The sequence below is a fragment of the Garra rufa genome, chromosome 18 (assembly GCF_049309525.1).
Source record: "Garra rufa chromosome 18, GarRuf1.0, whole genome shotgun sequence".
Taxonomy (NCBI): Eukaryota; Metazoa; Chordata; class Actinopteri; order Cypriniformes; family Cyprinidae; genus Garra; species Garra rufa.
The window spans coordinates 31,364,263-31,379,534 of NC_133378.1; the positions used below are offsets into that span (position 1 = coordinate 31,364,263).

The 15,272-nt window shown below is 34.5% G+C and overlaps 1 protein-coding gene across 1 annotated transcript; it reads left to right on the top strand.

Annotated features, from left to right (window-relative positions):
* Window positions 1-1,458: 1,458 nt before the first annotated feature.
* dazap2 (DAZ associated protein 2) lies at window positions 1,459-8,835 on the top strand. The gene is made up of 4 exons (XM_073823160.1): window positions 1,459-1,627; window positions 2,360-2,478; window positions 4,647-4,898; window positions 5,961-8,835. The coding sequence occupies exons 1-4, from the start codon at window positions 1,615-1,617 to the stop codon at window positions 6,087-6,089; spliced, it is 513 nt and encodes a 170-aa protein (XP_073679261.1). The 5' UTR covers window positions 1,459-1,614; the 3' UTR covers window positions 6,090-8,835.
* Window positions 8,836-15,272: the final 6,437 nt, after the last annotated feature.

The window sequence follows — 15,272 nt, forward strand, 5'->3', positions numbered from 1 at the left end:
AAAAAAAATATATTTTTACTATTTTTATTTGAATATATTTGAAAATGTAATTTATTCATGTGACCAAAGCTCAAATTTCAGCATCTTTACTCCAGTCTTTAGTGTCACATGATCTTTCAGAAATCATTCAAATATACTGATTTGCTGTTAAAGATATATATATATATATATTTTTTTTTTTTTTTATTAAAACAGCAAATCAGTATATAAAATGTACTGAACTGTTTTAAATATTGATAAATATTGATATATTATTATTATCATCAATATTTAAAACAGTTGAGTGCATTTTTTCAGGATTAAAAAATGCATTTATCTGATCCAAAGGACAGCAAAACAGTACATTTTAAAAAATAATTTTACTATTTGAAATGACTGTTTTTTACTTGAAAGTATTTTAGAATGTAATTTATTCCTGTGGTTTCAAAGCTGAATTTTTAGCATCATTACTTCAGTCACGTGATCCTTCAGAAAACATTTATTATTATTATTATTATGTTAAAAAAAGCAGAGGAGATTTTTTTTCAGGTTTCTTTGATGAATAGAAAGTTCTGAAGATCAGCATTTATCTGAAATAAAAAGCTTTTGTAACATTATACGCTATACCTTTCAAAAGCTTGGAGTCAGTAAACAACATTTTTTTAAAGAAATTATAGACATTAATACTTTCATTTAGCAAGGATGCTTTAAATTGATCAAAAGTGATGATAAAGATATTTATGATATTACACAAATATTTTATTTCAGATGAATGCTGTTCTTCTGAACTTTCTATTCATCAAAGAAACCTGAAAATAATCTACTCAGTTGTTTTCAACATCATCATGATATATATTTTTCTAAACCGCAAATCAGAATATTAGAAAAATTTCTGAAGGATCGTGTTACTGGAGCAATGATGCTAAAAATGCAGCTTTGAAATCACAGGAATAAATAAAATTTTAGAATATATATTCAAACATAAATCAGTTATTTTAAATAGTAAAACTATTTCAGAATTTTACTGTTTTTGCTGTACTTTGGATCAAATAAATGCAGGCTTGGTGAGCAGAACTTCATTGAGAAGTACTGTTCAAAAACTTTTGACTGGTAGTTGTAATATTCACTTGTTTACTCAACACTAATATAACCATTTTTAAAGAAAGCACACAACTGTGTAACTGGCCTTTTGACTCCAACTCCTATAATTACTTAGATAAAGTATGGCCTTTGTGACCAATTCAATCTGTGACCCCTGCCCTATACGTAAAGCCTACATATAGATATATTTTCCATATAAATAACGTTAAATTCAATATGTATCCTATAACTGTATAATCTATACATAACGTTATTTTTATAGCATAAACTGGGACTTACAGAGACTTTCGTTTTCAACTTAATGTGAGTCATGAGTTTCTCTTTAATAGGGAGTGGCGTCAAAAATTGACGCGTGCGTAACGTAGCTCCTCCCAACACAGATATACTTAAAGCATAACCCGACGAAAACAAGGAAGTAGCGAGTAAAAAAAACGAGGAACTTAAGACTAAACCTTCTATTTATTGTCATATAAACGCAGAAATCGGTCTCTCGACATTCTTGTTCCCAGTATATTTTATCGACAGTGAAGAACAATGAACAACAAAGGTAAATACGCGATCACCTCCGCTCTTCTGCTATTTTGCTTAGCCGCTTCCTAGCAACTACCAATCGAGTTAGCCAGCATTACTGCCTTACGTAACAAACGCATTTACACACAGAACTCTTATTGATTATGCGCCAAAACATATGTCATCGACTAGGTCCTGACGGACACTGTAATATTTGACACGGTAGTGTCTTATTTTAGCGGACTGGGTAATGTTTTGGATTGAAAACAGGTGAAGGGTGACTAGCTTCGCTGCTACAGCGCGATGACGTGATCGGAAAGGTGACCTCATTAACAAAAGCAAAACGCTCACAGCATCAGTTTTATCATCTAATTAATCGAATTTAAATGTGTTTCATTAATACTGTGTGGTATACACCCAAGAACAGTTTGTCTTATTTTTCTGTTGGAATTCAGCTGTCGGTTATGAGTGGCCTTTGTGTCTTGTTTGTCTGTGTGTGTATAAATACATACACATTTATACAAATCCACATCCATTATTTCTTATAGTAACCTTTTAATAACATGTCTGGGTCACTCCAAAATTGATTCTGATTTATTAATTTAATCTACATTTCAAACCTGCATACTCTGGTTTAAGGAACTCTACATAATGGTTTCTCTTTAGTGCAAAACAACAACAAAAAAATGCTGGATACTTTATAGTAAATTCACTTAAGATTCTGTTGTGGTTAACACTTAACTATTTTTTTTTCTTGGTGTCCATGCAGGTTCTTATCCACAACAAGCTGTTTACCCTCAGCAGAGCACAGCACCCGTTTACCCGTCTGCTATGCAAGTCCCTCCTCAGGTGTCTCCATATCCTGATGCCCCTCCTCCATACTCCGAGGTAACCAGTGCTTATTAGTGTTTATCTAGCCATGTGAATGTACAGTATGTCACTGAAGCGTTCAAATGGATGTTTCCCCTTTTCATTTTACAATGTCACATTTTAATTTAGTATTATATTAAAAAACATGTTTTGGAAGAACTTCAGAAGCTTTTTGGTAAGTGGTGAGTGTATGTACCATTACTCAAAACTGCATGCTAAACATTTCTTCTGGGAACATGAAGCATTTTTGGAAATTGCGCTTGATGAATCATCTGTTGTGATGCAAGTGCCACCACTCAAACAGACAAAGACAATAGAGTGGTGGAATTATGACTTTACTTTGTAGGCCAATCGGCTGCTAGCGTCACACTGGTTCCCTTGACAAAAAGGCAATGTGATTTTTCTATAGGCTTTTGGATTATTGCAAAAAATAAGCTCTGTGTTCAACCATAGATCGTGAAACGTACACGTTTTGTCCATCAAGATAACCCTCACAAAATAATAGAACTTAGCCTAAATACGCCAGAACTAAAAAGCTAAACTTAGGCTATAAACGGACGACATCGGTTGCTTGCCTTTAACTGCACCACCACCATGTTTCGAATATCCTTTTTCAAACTTCTTTTTCGAAACATGTTCAGTATAAAGGATTTTCTCTGTGGAGGAATTTTATTTTATGTTACATGAACCTTTTCATATAAAAATGGAATAAATTCAAAGCTAGAGCCAAAATAAAGCTGAAATTAAACATAATAAACAGTAAGGAGTGAATAAATGAAATAATCATTACTAAAACTTTGTGAAAGCATGTTTTTCTGTACATTTCGAAATGAGGTCCATTGAAAGTCAATAAATCCTTGATTAAAATGAATATTTTAATAAAAAAAAAAGTCTCCACAATAGTATTCAATAAAAATATAGTGCATGAAATTATTAAATTACAGCAGTGTGTGCAAATTTCAGCTATTATTTTGTTAGGGTGGTTACACAATGTTATTTTATCCTTTCTACTAGAAAATCCTCAATCGTTCTGCTTTTTAACAGCTTCATGTGGCCGTGAACATTTAATTTTAACGTGGCTTCAAGCACTATGCATCAGTAAAGTTTCACTGCGACAACATGAAGCTGGTAAATATGGTGTTTACATGGAATAATCGTAATACGAGTTTACCTTATGGTACGAACCCAGAGACTCCGCTGGTTACATCAGTAATAAAATAAGCATTTTCTGTGTGAAACTTGTGGTTGCATTTTGGGCCAAAGCAAAAACTACATTGTCAAACAACAATATAAAATACGGGGAACTAGTTTGGTTATTCTACAGTTAATTGTACTACAAATTATACTACAATTAGAAAATACTATAAACTGATAAAATGTTCTGTGTGATGACGTTTAATGTCTCAGACAGTGCCTGTAATCCCATTTAGCAACCATCTTTTTAAAGAAACATAATGGTGTTTTATGTCGTACAATAAAACGTGAAAGTGTCGTGAGCTTGTGTTAACCACGGACCTTATTTAAAGGATTTAACTAAAATTCCATTCAAAAAACCCATTGACTTTGGAGCAATGGAACCGGAAGTGCTAAAATGCTAACTCACTTTAGGGTTTTTGCCTACAAAGTGACATTATAGTTCCCCCACTCTATTTTAGCAATGAATAAGTCGACAGACTCCCAGAGGAAAGAGGTATTCTATCTAGTAAGCTAGATTTGTAACAAATGATTTTGAGAAAAATTAAGCAAGAAGAGACCATTTGTTACGTCTTAAATAAAACAAATTAATTTTATATAAAAATTGCAGGAGAAATGATATAATAAATTCTATCACTGTTCAATAAAATTATAATTTCATTAATCATAACTTTAGGCTATTATATGGTTCCAGATTTGTTTATCTGCATTTTTAAGTGCAGCTTATTTCACAAATAAAGCTTTTTATTTTAGATAAATGCTGATCTATGAATCTTTCTATTCATCAAAGAATCCTGAAAAAAAATTTACTGTACTGTTTTAACTATTGATAATAACAATTATTATAATATACAATAATTATAATAACAATTAAGAATAATTTCTGAAGGATCATGTGACACTGTAGACTGGAGTAATGATGCTGAATATGAATCTCCATACAAAAATGATTAAATTACAATAATTTCACATTTTTTAAATGTTTCCCACAGGTTTATCAGCCCAGATATATGGCTCCTCCCCCAGCCCATGGACAGATGCCCCAAATGACCTCAGCATACCCTGGTACTCAGATGTACATGCCCATGCATGCTCAGTCTGTGCCAATGGGGGCTATGGCCTCCAGTGTCCCAATGGCATATTATCCCATGGGGGCTGTGTACCCCCCAGGTTCCACCGTCATGGTGGATGGCGGGTTTGATGCTGGAGCTCGCTTTGCACCTGGCACCGGTACTTCCATTCCTGTGAGTATTCCCAGTAAAAATCCAAGAAATAATGTGCATTTATAATTAGCAACCTACAATTAAAGAAATAGTAACAGTTTGTTTCTTCATCAGAACAGATTTGGAAAAAAATTAGCACTGCATCACTTACCAATGCAGTGAATGGGTGCCGTCAGAATGACAGTCCAAACGTCTGATAAAAACATCACAATAATCCATAAGTAATCCACATGACTCTAGTCCATCTGTTAATGTCTCATGAAAAGCTGCGTGTTTTCAATAAACAAATCCATCAAGACATTTTAACTTAAAAGCATTGCTTATAGCTAAATATGAGTCCATAATTATTAATAACACTTCCTTCAGAGTTGTCTTGTCTGAATCAGAAGAAATACTCAATCACTGTTTACAGTCCAAAACTACTACAGGGTATGGACTTTTTCACTGTAAGAAGTGTTATCAAATTTTTGCCATAAAAACATCGTGATGGATTTATTTCTTACATGCAGTTTTCACAAGACAAAATATTAATAGATGGACTGTGGTGCTTTTATCAGCTGTTTGAACTCTTGATCTGACGACTAACAACATTTAGAGGAAATTTATGTAATGGAAAATTTCTACAGTTCAACTAAATAATAAAGAAACTCATCTCTGCAAATATGAATTTTAGGTTGAACTATTGCTTAAAGTAAATCCAGTTGGAGGATCAAAACAGATTTCATTAGTACAACCATATCATTATTTCCCTTTTTTCAAGTCCTCAGTGCTGGGTTTCTCAACTCTGGCCCTCAAGGTCCACTTTCCTGCGGTTTAGCTTCAACCCTAATCAAACACAGCTAAACAAGCTAATCAAGGTCTACAGGATCACTAGAAAATTACAGGCAGGTGAGTTTGATCAAGGTTGGAGCTAAACTCTGCAGGAAAGTGGACCTCGAGGGCCAGAGTTGAAAACCCCTGCCTTAGTGTGTTGGGTTCAGTCTGTTCTGAGATCTTATAAGTTATGACTTCACATTTTCTCTTGGCATTGATGTGACTGATACAAATATTTACTTAATTTACATATTTCCTTTCACATTCAAGCCTCCACCTCCTGGACACCTCCCCAATGCGGCTCAGATGGCAGCCATGCAAGGTGCAAATGTTGTGATGACACAACGTAAGGGCAACTTTTTCATGGGCGGCTCCAGTGGCGGTTACACCATCTGGTAACAGTGAGCACCTCCTCACCTCCGGGCCTGGACCGAAGCCCTCCTTCCTTCTCCCTGGTTCCCTTTACCTGTTCTCCCACCCCTGCCTCCCTTGGGGCTGCTTGGCTAAGCCACAATACTGATTTAATCTAATGGAATGTAATATTTTAGAGCCCCTTACTCAAGGTACAATACGCCGCTGTTGATATAATTGTGTAATATCGCAATTATATAACGTATAACACAATTATTGCGTATTCACAATTAAAAAGCGCATGATAAGTTCTAGTGATTATATATATATATATATATATATATATATCATTTAGCATAATTACTAGTTGGCTAACTTAGAAATGAAACAACTTCTAAGGTGAAAACCAGGTCATTTTTACCTTACAATTCATTTTTACAATACATTTTTTAGTTTGGGATGTCTTCTTGAGCCAGAGATCATGCCAAGAGAACTGCCGAGCCAGTTTGATCATCTGCGTAAAGTAGCTATGCACTTGAAACTTCCTCTTTGAATAGTACGCTTAACTTCGCCTTTCGTTCATATCATTATTAACGTTTTGTCCGATATGTAAAATGCAGATTTAAGCACTCTAAATCAAAGAGAAAAATGTGTTTACAACTTCAAACAACGGCGGCGTGTTGTACCTTCGGGCAAGCTTATATAAACGTTATCAGGTGCCAAAACTGCACCATTATTTAAAACGAACCTAAATGCAGTAAAAGAGAGAGTGAACAAGAATAACTAAACTGGTTCAGAAAAGAAGAACGTTTTGTTTTTTTCAATATCTTCCCTCCAATGTCGGATACCCAGAGCTGTACATATAGCCGCTTCACTTAGTTTAGCGTGTGTTGTGTGTGCGTGTTCCAGCTATATGTGCTTCTACACAAACCTTTTTAGCATTTTTCACAAAGGTAAAGTTGTTTACAGAGGTCAGGGCTTAATCAAGAGACAATTTATTTTAAGTATTTTCAACAATTTGGCACATCAAGCTTTTTTTTATTTTTAAGTTTTGTTTGTGGGGAGCTGCTTGTACCAAAGATCTGGGGTAGAATGCACTAAAAGCTTTTTGCTTTTTGTAAGTCTTCTGTCAAGAGTACATCCGCACAGATTCATACTGAAACAAATAAACATATCACATTTTAGAAGATGGTGATTGCTTTCCAGGCAGAGCACACCACAGCTGTGACTGCATTTTTTTGTAGGGGTTTGTGTTTTAAAAAAATATCTAAATGTTTCCTAGTTGCATCTTGATGTTTCTGCATGCACTTTCAGTAGTTTTGTTCTTAATAAAGAATTTTCATGGTTCAATTTTTAGATTAATTTATGTGCACTGTCAACCAATTCTGAAATGTTTTTGTTTCTTTTGTACATGCGCTTTTAAATACAAATAGCGTCAGTTATATGTGGTGCTGCTTTGATTTATCAAAGCAGCGCTGTAATACGTAGCAGCATATATGATGGCTGAAAAAAATTGTGGTGTGGATTTGTAAGTGTTTCACAAGGGATTAAAATTTTCCTCTCTATTGCCTGTAATGTGATTTAGAAAAATAACCTGACAAAAAAAAAAAAGGAAAACCTCACAGAATGCACTGAGTTACACCAGCAGTTGTCTCCACTGCTTTTTGCGCTTCTAATTTATTTAATTGCGTAATCTTCATTTCTAAAAAAAAAATTAGCTGACATTGACATTACACTGCATACATTCTGTAGCAGTTATCTCTATTAGATGTGACTGTAAATCTAAAATGCTGCTTTTTTTTTTTGTTAGATGGCTTATAAATGCGTACTCAATTTCACTCTCCATACATTCAATGGTATCAGATTGTTTTTGTCACTATACTATGTACAGTAGTTAACATTTGAAGTAGATCAAAAAAGTTCAAAGTTGTCCTAAGACAAAAACGGGTATTGTTTTGGTTTTAGGACAACTTTGATGAATGATTCCACTTTAAATGTTGAGTACTGTATATAGTTTTAGACTGAATTAAAAAAAAATAAAAATAAAATTGATGCTAGTCTAGCAAATGGGGCTCTTTTTAGGCTTAACATGTATCAGGTGCATCACTGGGTATCCGACACTTACAGTACAGTTCTAAAGGTTTTGCCCATTTGAATAAAAGACCATTCGGGAATTTTTTTCTCTCTGCAAATAAAACATTCTTTAATGATGTTTAAAAAAAAACAAAAAAACATGGCAAGTATGCTGGCATTGCCTTAGCACCATTTCTATAATTTGTCCATTTCTATAATTTGTCCATTTCTATAATTTGTCTATTCCTAACCTGACTGTCATTCCTCATTTAAATTCCATTTCATTTAGTCTTACTTTGCTTGTAAAAAACATAAGGCATAAAAAAGCTTGAGGGCAAAGCCTTCAGAACTCACTATCCATTTCAATCCTAGCGCAGCATTTTATCATGGCATGTGGCACCGTGTGTTTGTGTATGCAATGTAGCGGATACACTGCTTATCTTGAGCCTCAATACCATGACAGTCATGGATGGTATACGTCTTTGTGGGCACTACAGTTCAGGGAACCCTTTTGTTTTTTTTTTCTATATATATATAATATAAAAAGATTGTGATGGGTTAGAATGGATGCATACTGCAGCATCAAGGAACTGAGGTCCTTCCTAGTTTGCTACATGACAAAATGGTCTCCAATGAAAATGTGGTGCACTTAACTTTTTTTATACTAAACCTTAAGTATAAAACAAAATTTAGAATAAAAGCTATTTTGAATTTTGAAAAATCTGTTGCAATATGTCTTTCAATGTTTCATGTTTATATTTTTGTCTGCTGGCTTGATTCATTAAGAGGTTTACCTCCAGGCTACAACAAATTTTTGCCTAAATGTTCAAGCACTTTTCATATCTAATCTAAAAAATGGTCCAGATCCTACAGATGACGGATCATATTGTTGTCAATCACAATCCAGAGGCTTAAAAGATTAGTTCACTTCCAGAATAAACATGTCATCCAAGATGTTTCCGAGATGATCCAAGGATTTTTCGTCATATAGTGGACTTCAATGATGCCCAGTGGGTTGAAGGTCCAAACTGCATTTTCAAAGGGCTCTACACAATCCCAGCCGAGAAATAAGGGTCTTAACTTGCAAAACGATTGGCCATTTTCTAAAAAACAATTAACATTTATATGTTTTTTAACCATAAATGCTCGTCTTGCACCAGCCCGACCTCGTACATCACTTAGGCAGAATTACCGAACCAAAGTTTACAAAGCGAACGTGCAAAGAAAGTCTAACGCCCTTTACAAAAAAGGTGCAAAACAACGATGTCAGGCAATTTTGAAGTTGGAGGAGAAAATGAGAGTTTTTTGCCCTACTCTACATTTTTGAACCAAAGAACTAACCGCATGTGACTTTTCCAATTTGATTATGAAGACGTGCTTCGCAGAACTAGTGCAAGATGAGCATTTGTGGTTAGAAAGTATATAAATGTTTCTTTTCTTTTTTTTTTTTTTTAGAAAATGACCAATCATTTTGCTAGATAAGACCCTTTATCCTTGCCTGGGATTGTGTAGAGTTGTGTTGAAGCTGCAATTTGGACCTTCAACCCGTAGATCCCCACTACATGGAGAAAAATCCTGGAATGTTTTCCTCAAAAACTATAATTTCTTTTCAACTGAAGAAAGACAGACATGAAAATCTTGAATGACATAAGGGTGAGTGATTTTTTTTTATTTTGGAAGTGAACTAATCCTTCAATTTTGGTATCTAGCCACATTGTAATATAATTAGTAACATATAGACAAGGCAATGAGAAAAGATGACTCCGAATCAGATATACAAATTACATTAATTTTCATAACAAGAAAGATACGACTGTAACCCTGCACAAACAATATCAAGCATCATATACGCATTTGATATGATCAGCATGTGTTTTGTTTTACAAATAATAACAGAGGTATGATATTTGGCACCGTTACAGCATGGCTATGTAACACAAATTCATCTTCAAATTATAAAATGTGACAATTTAAAAGAGAAAAGTAAAGTGTTTACAAGGCACTGTAACAGTGAACTCTCAAACTATTCATAATCTAAATATTCTGCCAATAAATAATAAAAAAAGTAATAAAAGCCAGGCAAAATGGTCAAAGAAAAAAAATACATTGAAAAGACGCAAATTAACTAATAAAATCAAATATGTACAGTGCCAACGGTTGCCATTTGATTTGAGGTGAGGTGCAGTGGCACTTATGCTATCTGAACTCTAATAATAGCTGATAATAATTTTGTAATTACTGCTGATCTTGCATATGAACTTCTGCTGAAGCAGCGAGTTTAGAGTTTTGTGTGTGTGAACTATAAACTGTATACAGAGGCATAACAATTTGACAGCAAAAAAAAAAAAAAAAGAGATTGTCGCAGTAACTGACGGTAACTTAACCATACGAAAACCGATGGTGAGCTTATTGACGTCATGAATAAACAACTTTTAACTTCTGGCTTATCCTCCCCACATAAACTCAAACTGCCTCCCTTCAACTAAACATTCTTTCATACAGCACGGACTAGTGGTTTATGTCCCATATGTCTTGCACATATACCTCTCTACATAGACTACTTCGATGTCTGCCGCAGCCCATGCGTACTGATCATTGGTTGAATTCCTCTGATGCTAACAGCTCAGATGAAGTATTCCTTCTTGTTGTCAGTGACAGTGTCATTGTAGACCTGGTCAGGGTCCACTCCTGGAGCGGGCTCACCCGCGGTTCTGTAAACACCCTTACTGTGACACAGGTATCTGTACAGCAGGATGCCACAGACAACAAGGGTCAACAGGATGAGGGCAATTACCACTAAAAGAGAAAAGAAAAATATAAAATAAATCAAATGAAGAAATAATACCCTTCAAGCCAAACCAGACCAAATGCAAACCTCTAATATGTAGCATCATCATGACACCTGCTGGCAAGCACTGTGTAATGTGTACCCATACTATCTAGGTTTGTCCAACACAATATATAACTCCTAGTCATTTAGGTATTTCAATGGCTTTAGTCTAATACCAAATATGCGCAAGCTAGACTAACGCTCAATTACCTCCAATGACAGTCGTGTCTGTTTGCGGTGGAGCCGCGGTTGTTGATGCAACATCTGTCCCTGAGAAAGAAAAAAAAAGCACTGAAGATGACATACTCAAACCTGTATGTCAAGATTACAAGCACTGAAGTGTGGAATTACAACCATTTCCAGCTGGAGAAACTGCTCAGCCTTGTTAAAGAATAATCAGATTAGAAAAAAATGCAACATGCCACCAAGTTAGGCATTTACTGTGCATAGATTTTATAAGTATGGCTCTAATTAAACATTTTTAGACCCAAATGAGGTCAGGTTAGACTAGTGTACAAGTATTATTTGGAAAATAAATGGGGGTAGTGCCAAGATTATGTTACAATAGCCTATTACAATGTTCAGATTCATTGTGTGATATGAGCGGCACTCCCAAAGCCTGTGAGGGAAACTCTTAAACTCTTAAAAAAGTATTAGAAGGTAAGGTGTAGATTAGAACTTACCAATAGGTGCAATGCTTGTCATGGTGAAAGTCATAGTTGTATTGAAACGGACACCTATGTGGAGCAAAACAAACAGTGTTGACTTATTTTAACAATGAAAACTATAATACCAACTGTGACTTTTGACAAATATTTGCTTTCTGTAACAGACGATATGGCTTAAGTAAACTTCTGTGTAAATATTAACTAAATGTGGACAAACATAGCTGGGTACATAACCTGAACAGTTCGTGTCCTATTAAGGACTACTGACACTGTTTAAAGTCAAGGACATTTATATGTGGATAAGGAATTCAAAATCCTGCATTGAATATTCATTATGACTTTCAGAAATGTCTACATTTTGACTTTTGGACAGATGAGGACTTTTCAAAGAACCATGTCAACCTGCTTTTTACAATAGATCTACAGCTATACAGCAGGTTAAGGGTTGTCATAAGGGTTGATTTTTTGAAATTGGAAATTGAGATTTATGCATCATCTGAAAGCTGTCATCTCATTGATGTATGGTTTGTTAGGATAGGACATTGTTTGGTCAAGATACAAATATTTGAACATCTGGAATCTGAGGGTGCAAAAAAATCTAAATATCGAGAAAATCGCCTTTAAAGTTGTCCAAATGAAGTTCTTAGCAATGCATATTATTAATCAAACATTAAAATGATATATTTACTGTAGGAAATTTACAGAATATCTTCATGGAACATGATCTTTACTTTATATCCTAATGACTTTTGGCATAAAAGAAAAAACGATCATTTTGACCCATACAATGTATTTTTGGCTATCGCTACAAATATACCCCAGCGACTTAAGACTGGTTTTGTGGTCCAGGGTCACATATTATAAATTGCATAGAATTGCTACTTAAAGCTAAATTAAAGGAAAAGTTCATTTAAAAATGAACGTTTCCTGAGAATTTGCTCACCCTCAGGCATGTTTGAAGTTAGAAACATCTTAATGATGAATTTGTTTCTTACAAACATGCAGCTTTTTTTGTGGGTTACTTGTGGACTATTGTGATGGTTTTATCAGCTGTTTGCACTCTTAATCTGATGGTACTCATTCGCTACAACATGCTCATCTACATCTTGGATGTCCTTATGCTGATGATACACGGGGCAACTTTTTGAGCCATTTTATCGGGCAACTTTTTTTGCAATATTGTTTGGGCACTTTCCTATTGAGAATGGGTAACAGATTTCTATCTGGACAATTTAGATCAATCGTGGGCCCTGTATCTCGCCTGGTTGCCCATTGACCGCAACATTTGCCAAAGTTGCCCAGTGTATCATCAGCCTAAGGGCAAGTACGTTTTTAGCAAATTTTTATTTTTGGTTAACTATTTCTGTAATGCTTTTTTTTATATGGGCCATTATACAGAATTGGTGCAAACTGCAGTCCCACAACCAAAACCATATTTAAAAAGAATTTACATATTCAAATCTTAGATGTTTACTAAGATCCTTTTATTATCTATTAAAACCCACAATAATACTTAAAATATTAGTAGGCTTAATATATATAAAATCTTAATTTATTGGGTACTTTCAATTGGGAGCTTGCATTTTATTCCATTGTTGTTTTTAAAAATATCTTTTTGATTTTTTTTTTTATAAAAAGTGAAATTAAAAAAACATTTATTTTAGATTTTTTTTTTGTAAATAATGAAACGTAAGTGTCCCGCATTTTTATGTCACTACCGAAACAGTGCATGTTTTAGCCCATTGGCTGAGACTGATTTTAACTACACCCCTAAATTATTGATCAGGCATCTTTGTTTTTTTGGGGGGGGGGGGTGTTATTCCATAAAATTGCCACTACCGAAACAGTCACAACCAAAACATGTCATCATTTCGGTAGTAACAAAAGGGAACACATAATCCTTTATTTAGAGGAAATAAACAACATTTTAGTACAGTTTTGCACATTTTTTGTATTTTATGAAGTTTTAGTAGTGTTTAAGCATGTGGGTTAAAATTCTGTAATGTGGTCAGGGGCCCTGGCGAAAATGTGCAGTCATGACAAAAACATGGGATGTTTTGTCAAAAACAAAGTATACTGAATTATCAACTATGGTTATGATAGTGTTTGGTTTAATGTGTACGTTATAATCAACTTTTGGAATTGGAACTGGATTCAAAATACAACAAATCTCATAAAATACATTTGAAATATTGTTTAAATTGCAATTGTTATTGACTTACCTCTGACAACCTTTTAATAAAATAGAAAATATATTTACAAGGAAGATGTAAGCAAAATCCTAATACCTCAATATAATCCTTCTTTTAAAATTATTATTACTGTGTTTCAGTAGTGACAAATTTGGGGAGAGGACAAATATTCCAAAACTTTCTGAAAATACAATATAAGAATTAACTGCACAAGTGAAGTAGAAGTGTGTACCTATTATACAGTTTGCATACATACATAATTTGTGGAAAAGACTTTTTTTTCCAACTCTGACTTCATACCAATTCCGTTGAATGGCCCATATACGCATGTTGGACATTTGCCACAATACATTAAGTCAACTAAAATCTAAAAATATATAGAGATATTATCATTATTATATATTACAACGACTATCTCTATAAATAGGATAAAAGTTTGATACACATTGGTGGAGCAGACAGGTCAGATAAGTCTCTTTTTCTTAAATGTCTATATTAACATACATTAAATGTTTGTATTAGCTTTTCATTATGTAACTCATATTGACCCACATGCTTGTAATGTACACAAAAGCACCCGTTTTGTCCAATGACCCTTTAAACTTATAGGCGTGATAAAATGCTGAGCAGCAGTCACAAGTCTCACTTCCTAAAATGAATCAACTTTCCTTCACACAAATCTAGTATGGTTTAAAAAAAAGAGGGATCTCTTCGTGATGTAGGTAAGTTACACTAACGTTACACACAAAGAGGTGCTGGGTCACCAGATACTCAAAGAAACACGAACCGGTGAATATGACTGACTGTTTGTTTGTAGTACAGACAACCTAAAACTGTAATCCTCACGATACCATTTATTAAATTTGATCGATAGTACTCGAAAATCCCTTCTCGCACTGTGAACGACCACTTTAAAGCGCTGTAAAACTCATCATTTAACAGCTGTTTTGCCATTTGAACCCTTCAGATCTACTTCCAGCCCAACAGGAACAAAAAAACTTACCTGTTTGAGTGTCAGAGTCGCGGATAAACTACTTCTTGCTAAAGATGCTGCTCACTGTTATTAAACTTTAACTTCAGACGGAGAAATCATAAAAAAAGTAAGCAGCGTTGAAGTCAAAACAGAACGGCATGAAGCCAACACACGCTCATCCACGAAACTGTTCTGAGTGCGCGATGTCCGATTTGTGAAGGAATCGTTTAGATGATTCGGCTCTTTTCAGCGAATCAGTTGAACTGGTTCAATTCCGGTTTGAGCGATCTGTTCGTGAATAGGTTTGAATGCCGTTTTCGAGTCAATATCCCTAAACAACCGTGTCGTGATAAACCTGAATTTTAAGTACCGGAAGTAGGTTTACAACTTGAATGTATGACAGTTTTATCAACGCACTTACAAAAATAACGTTACACACAGTCCCTTAATGTAAAACAACTGTCATTTATTTATTTATACTATTTTATTCAAACA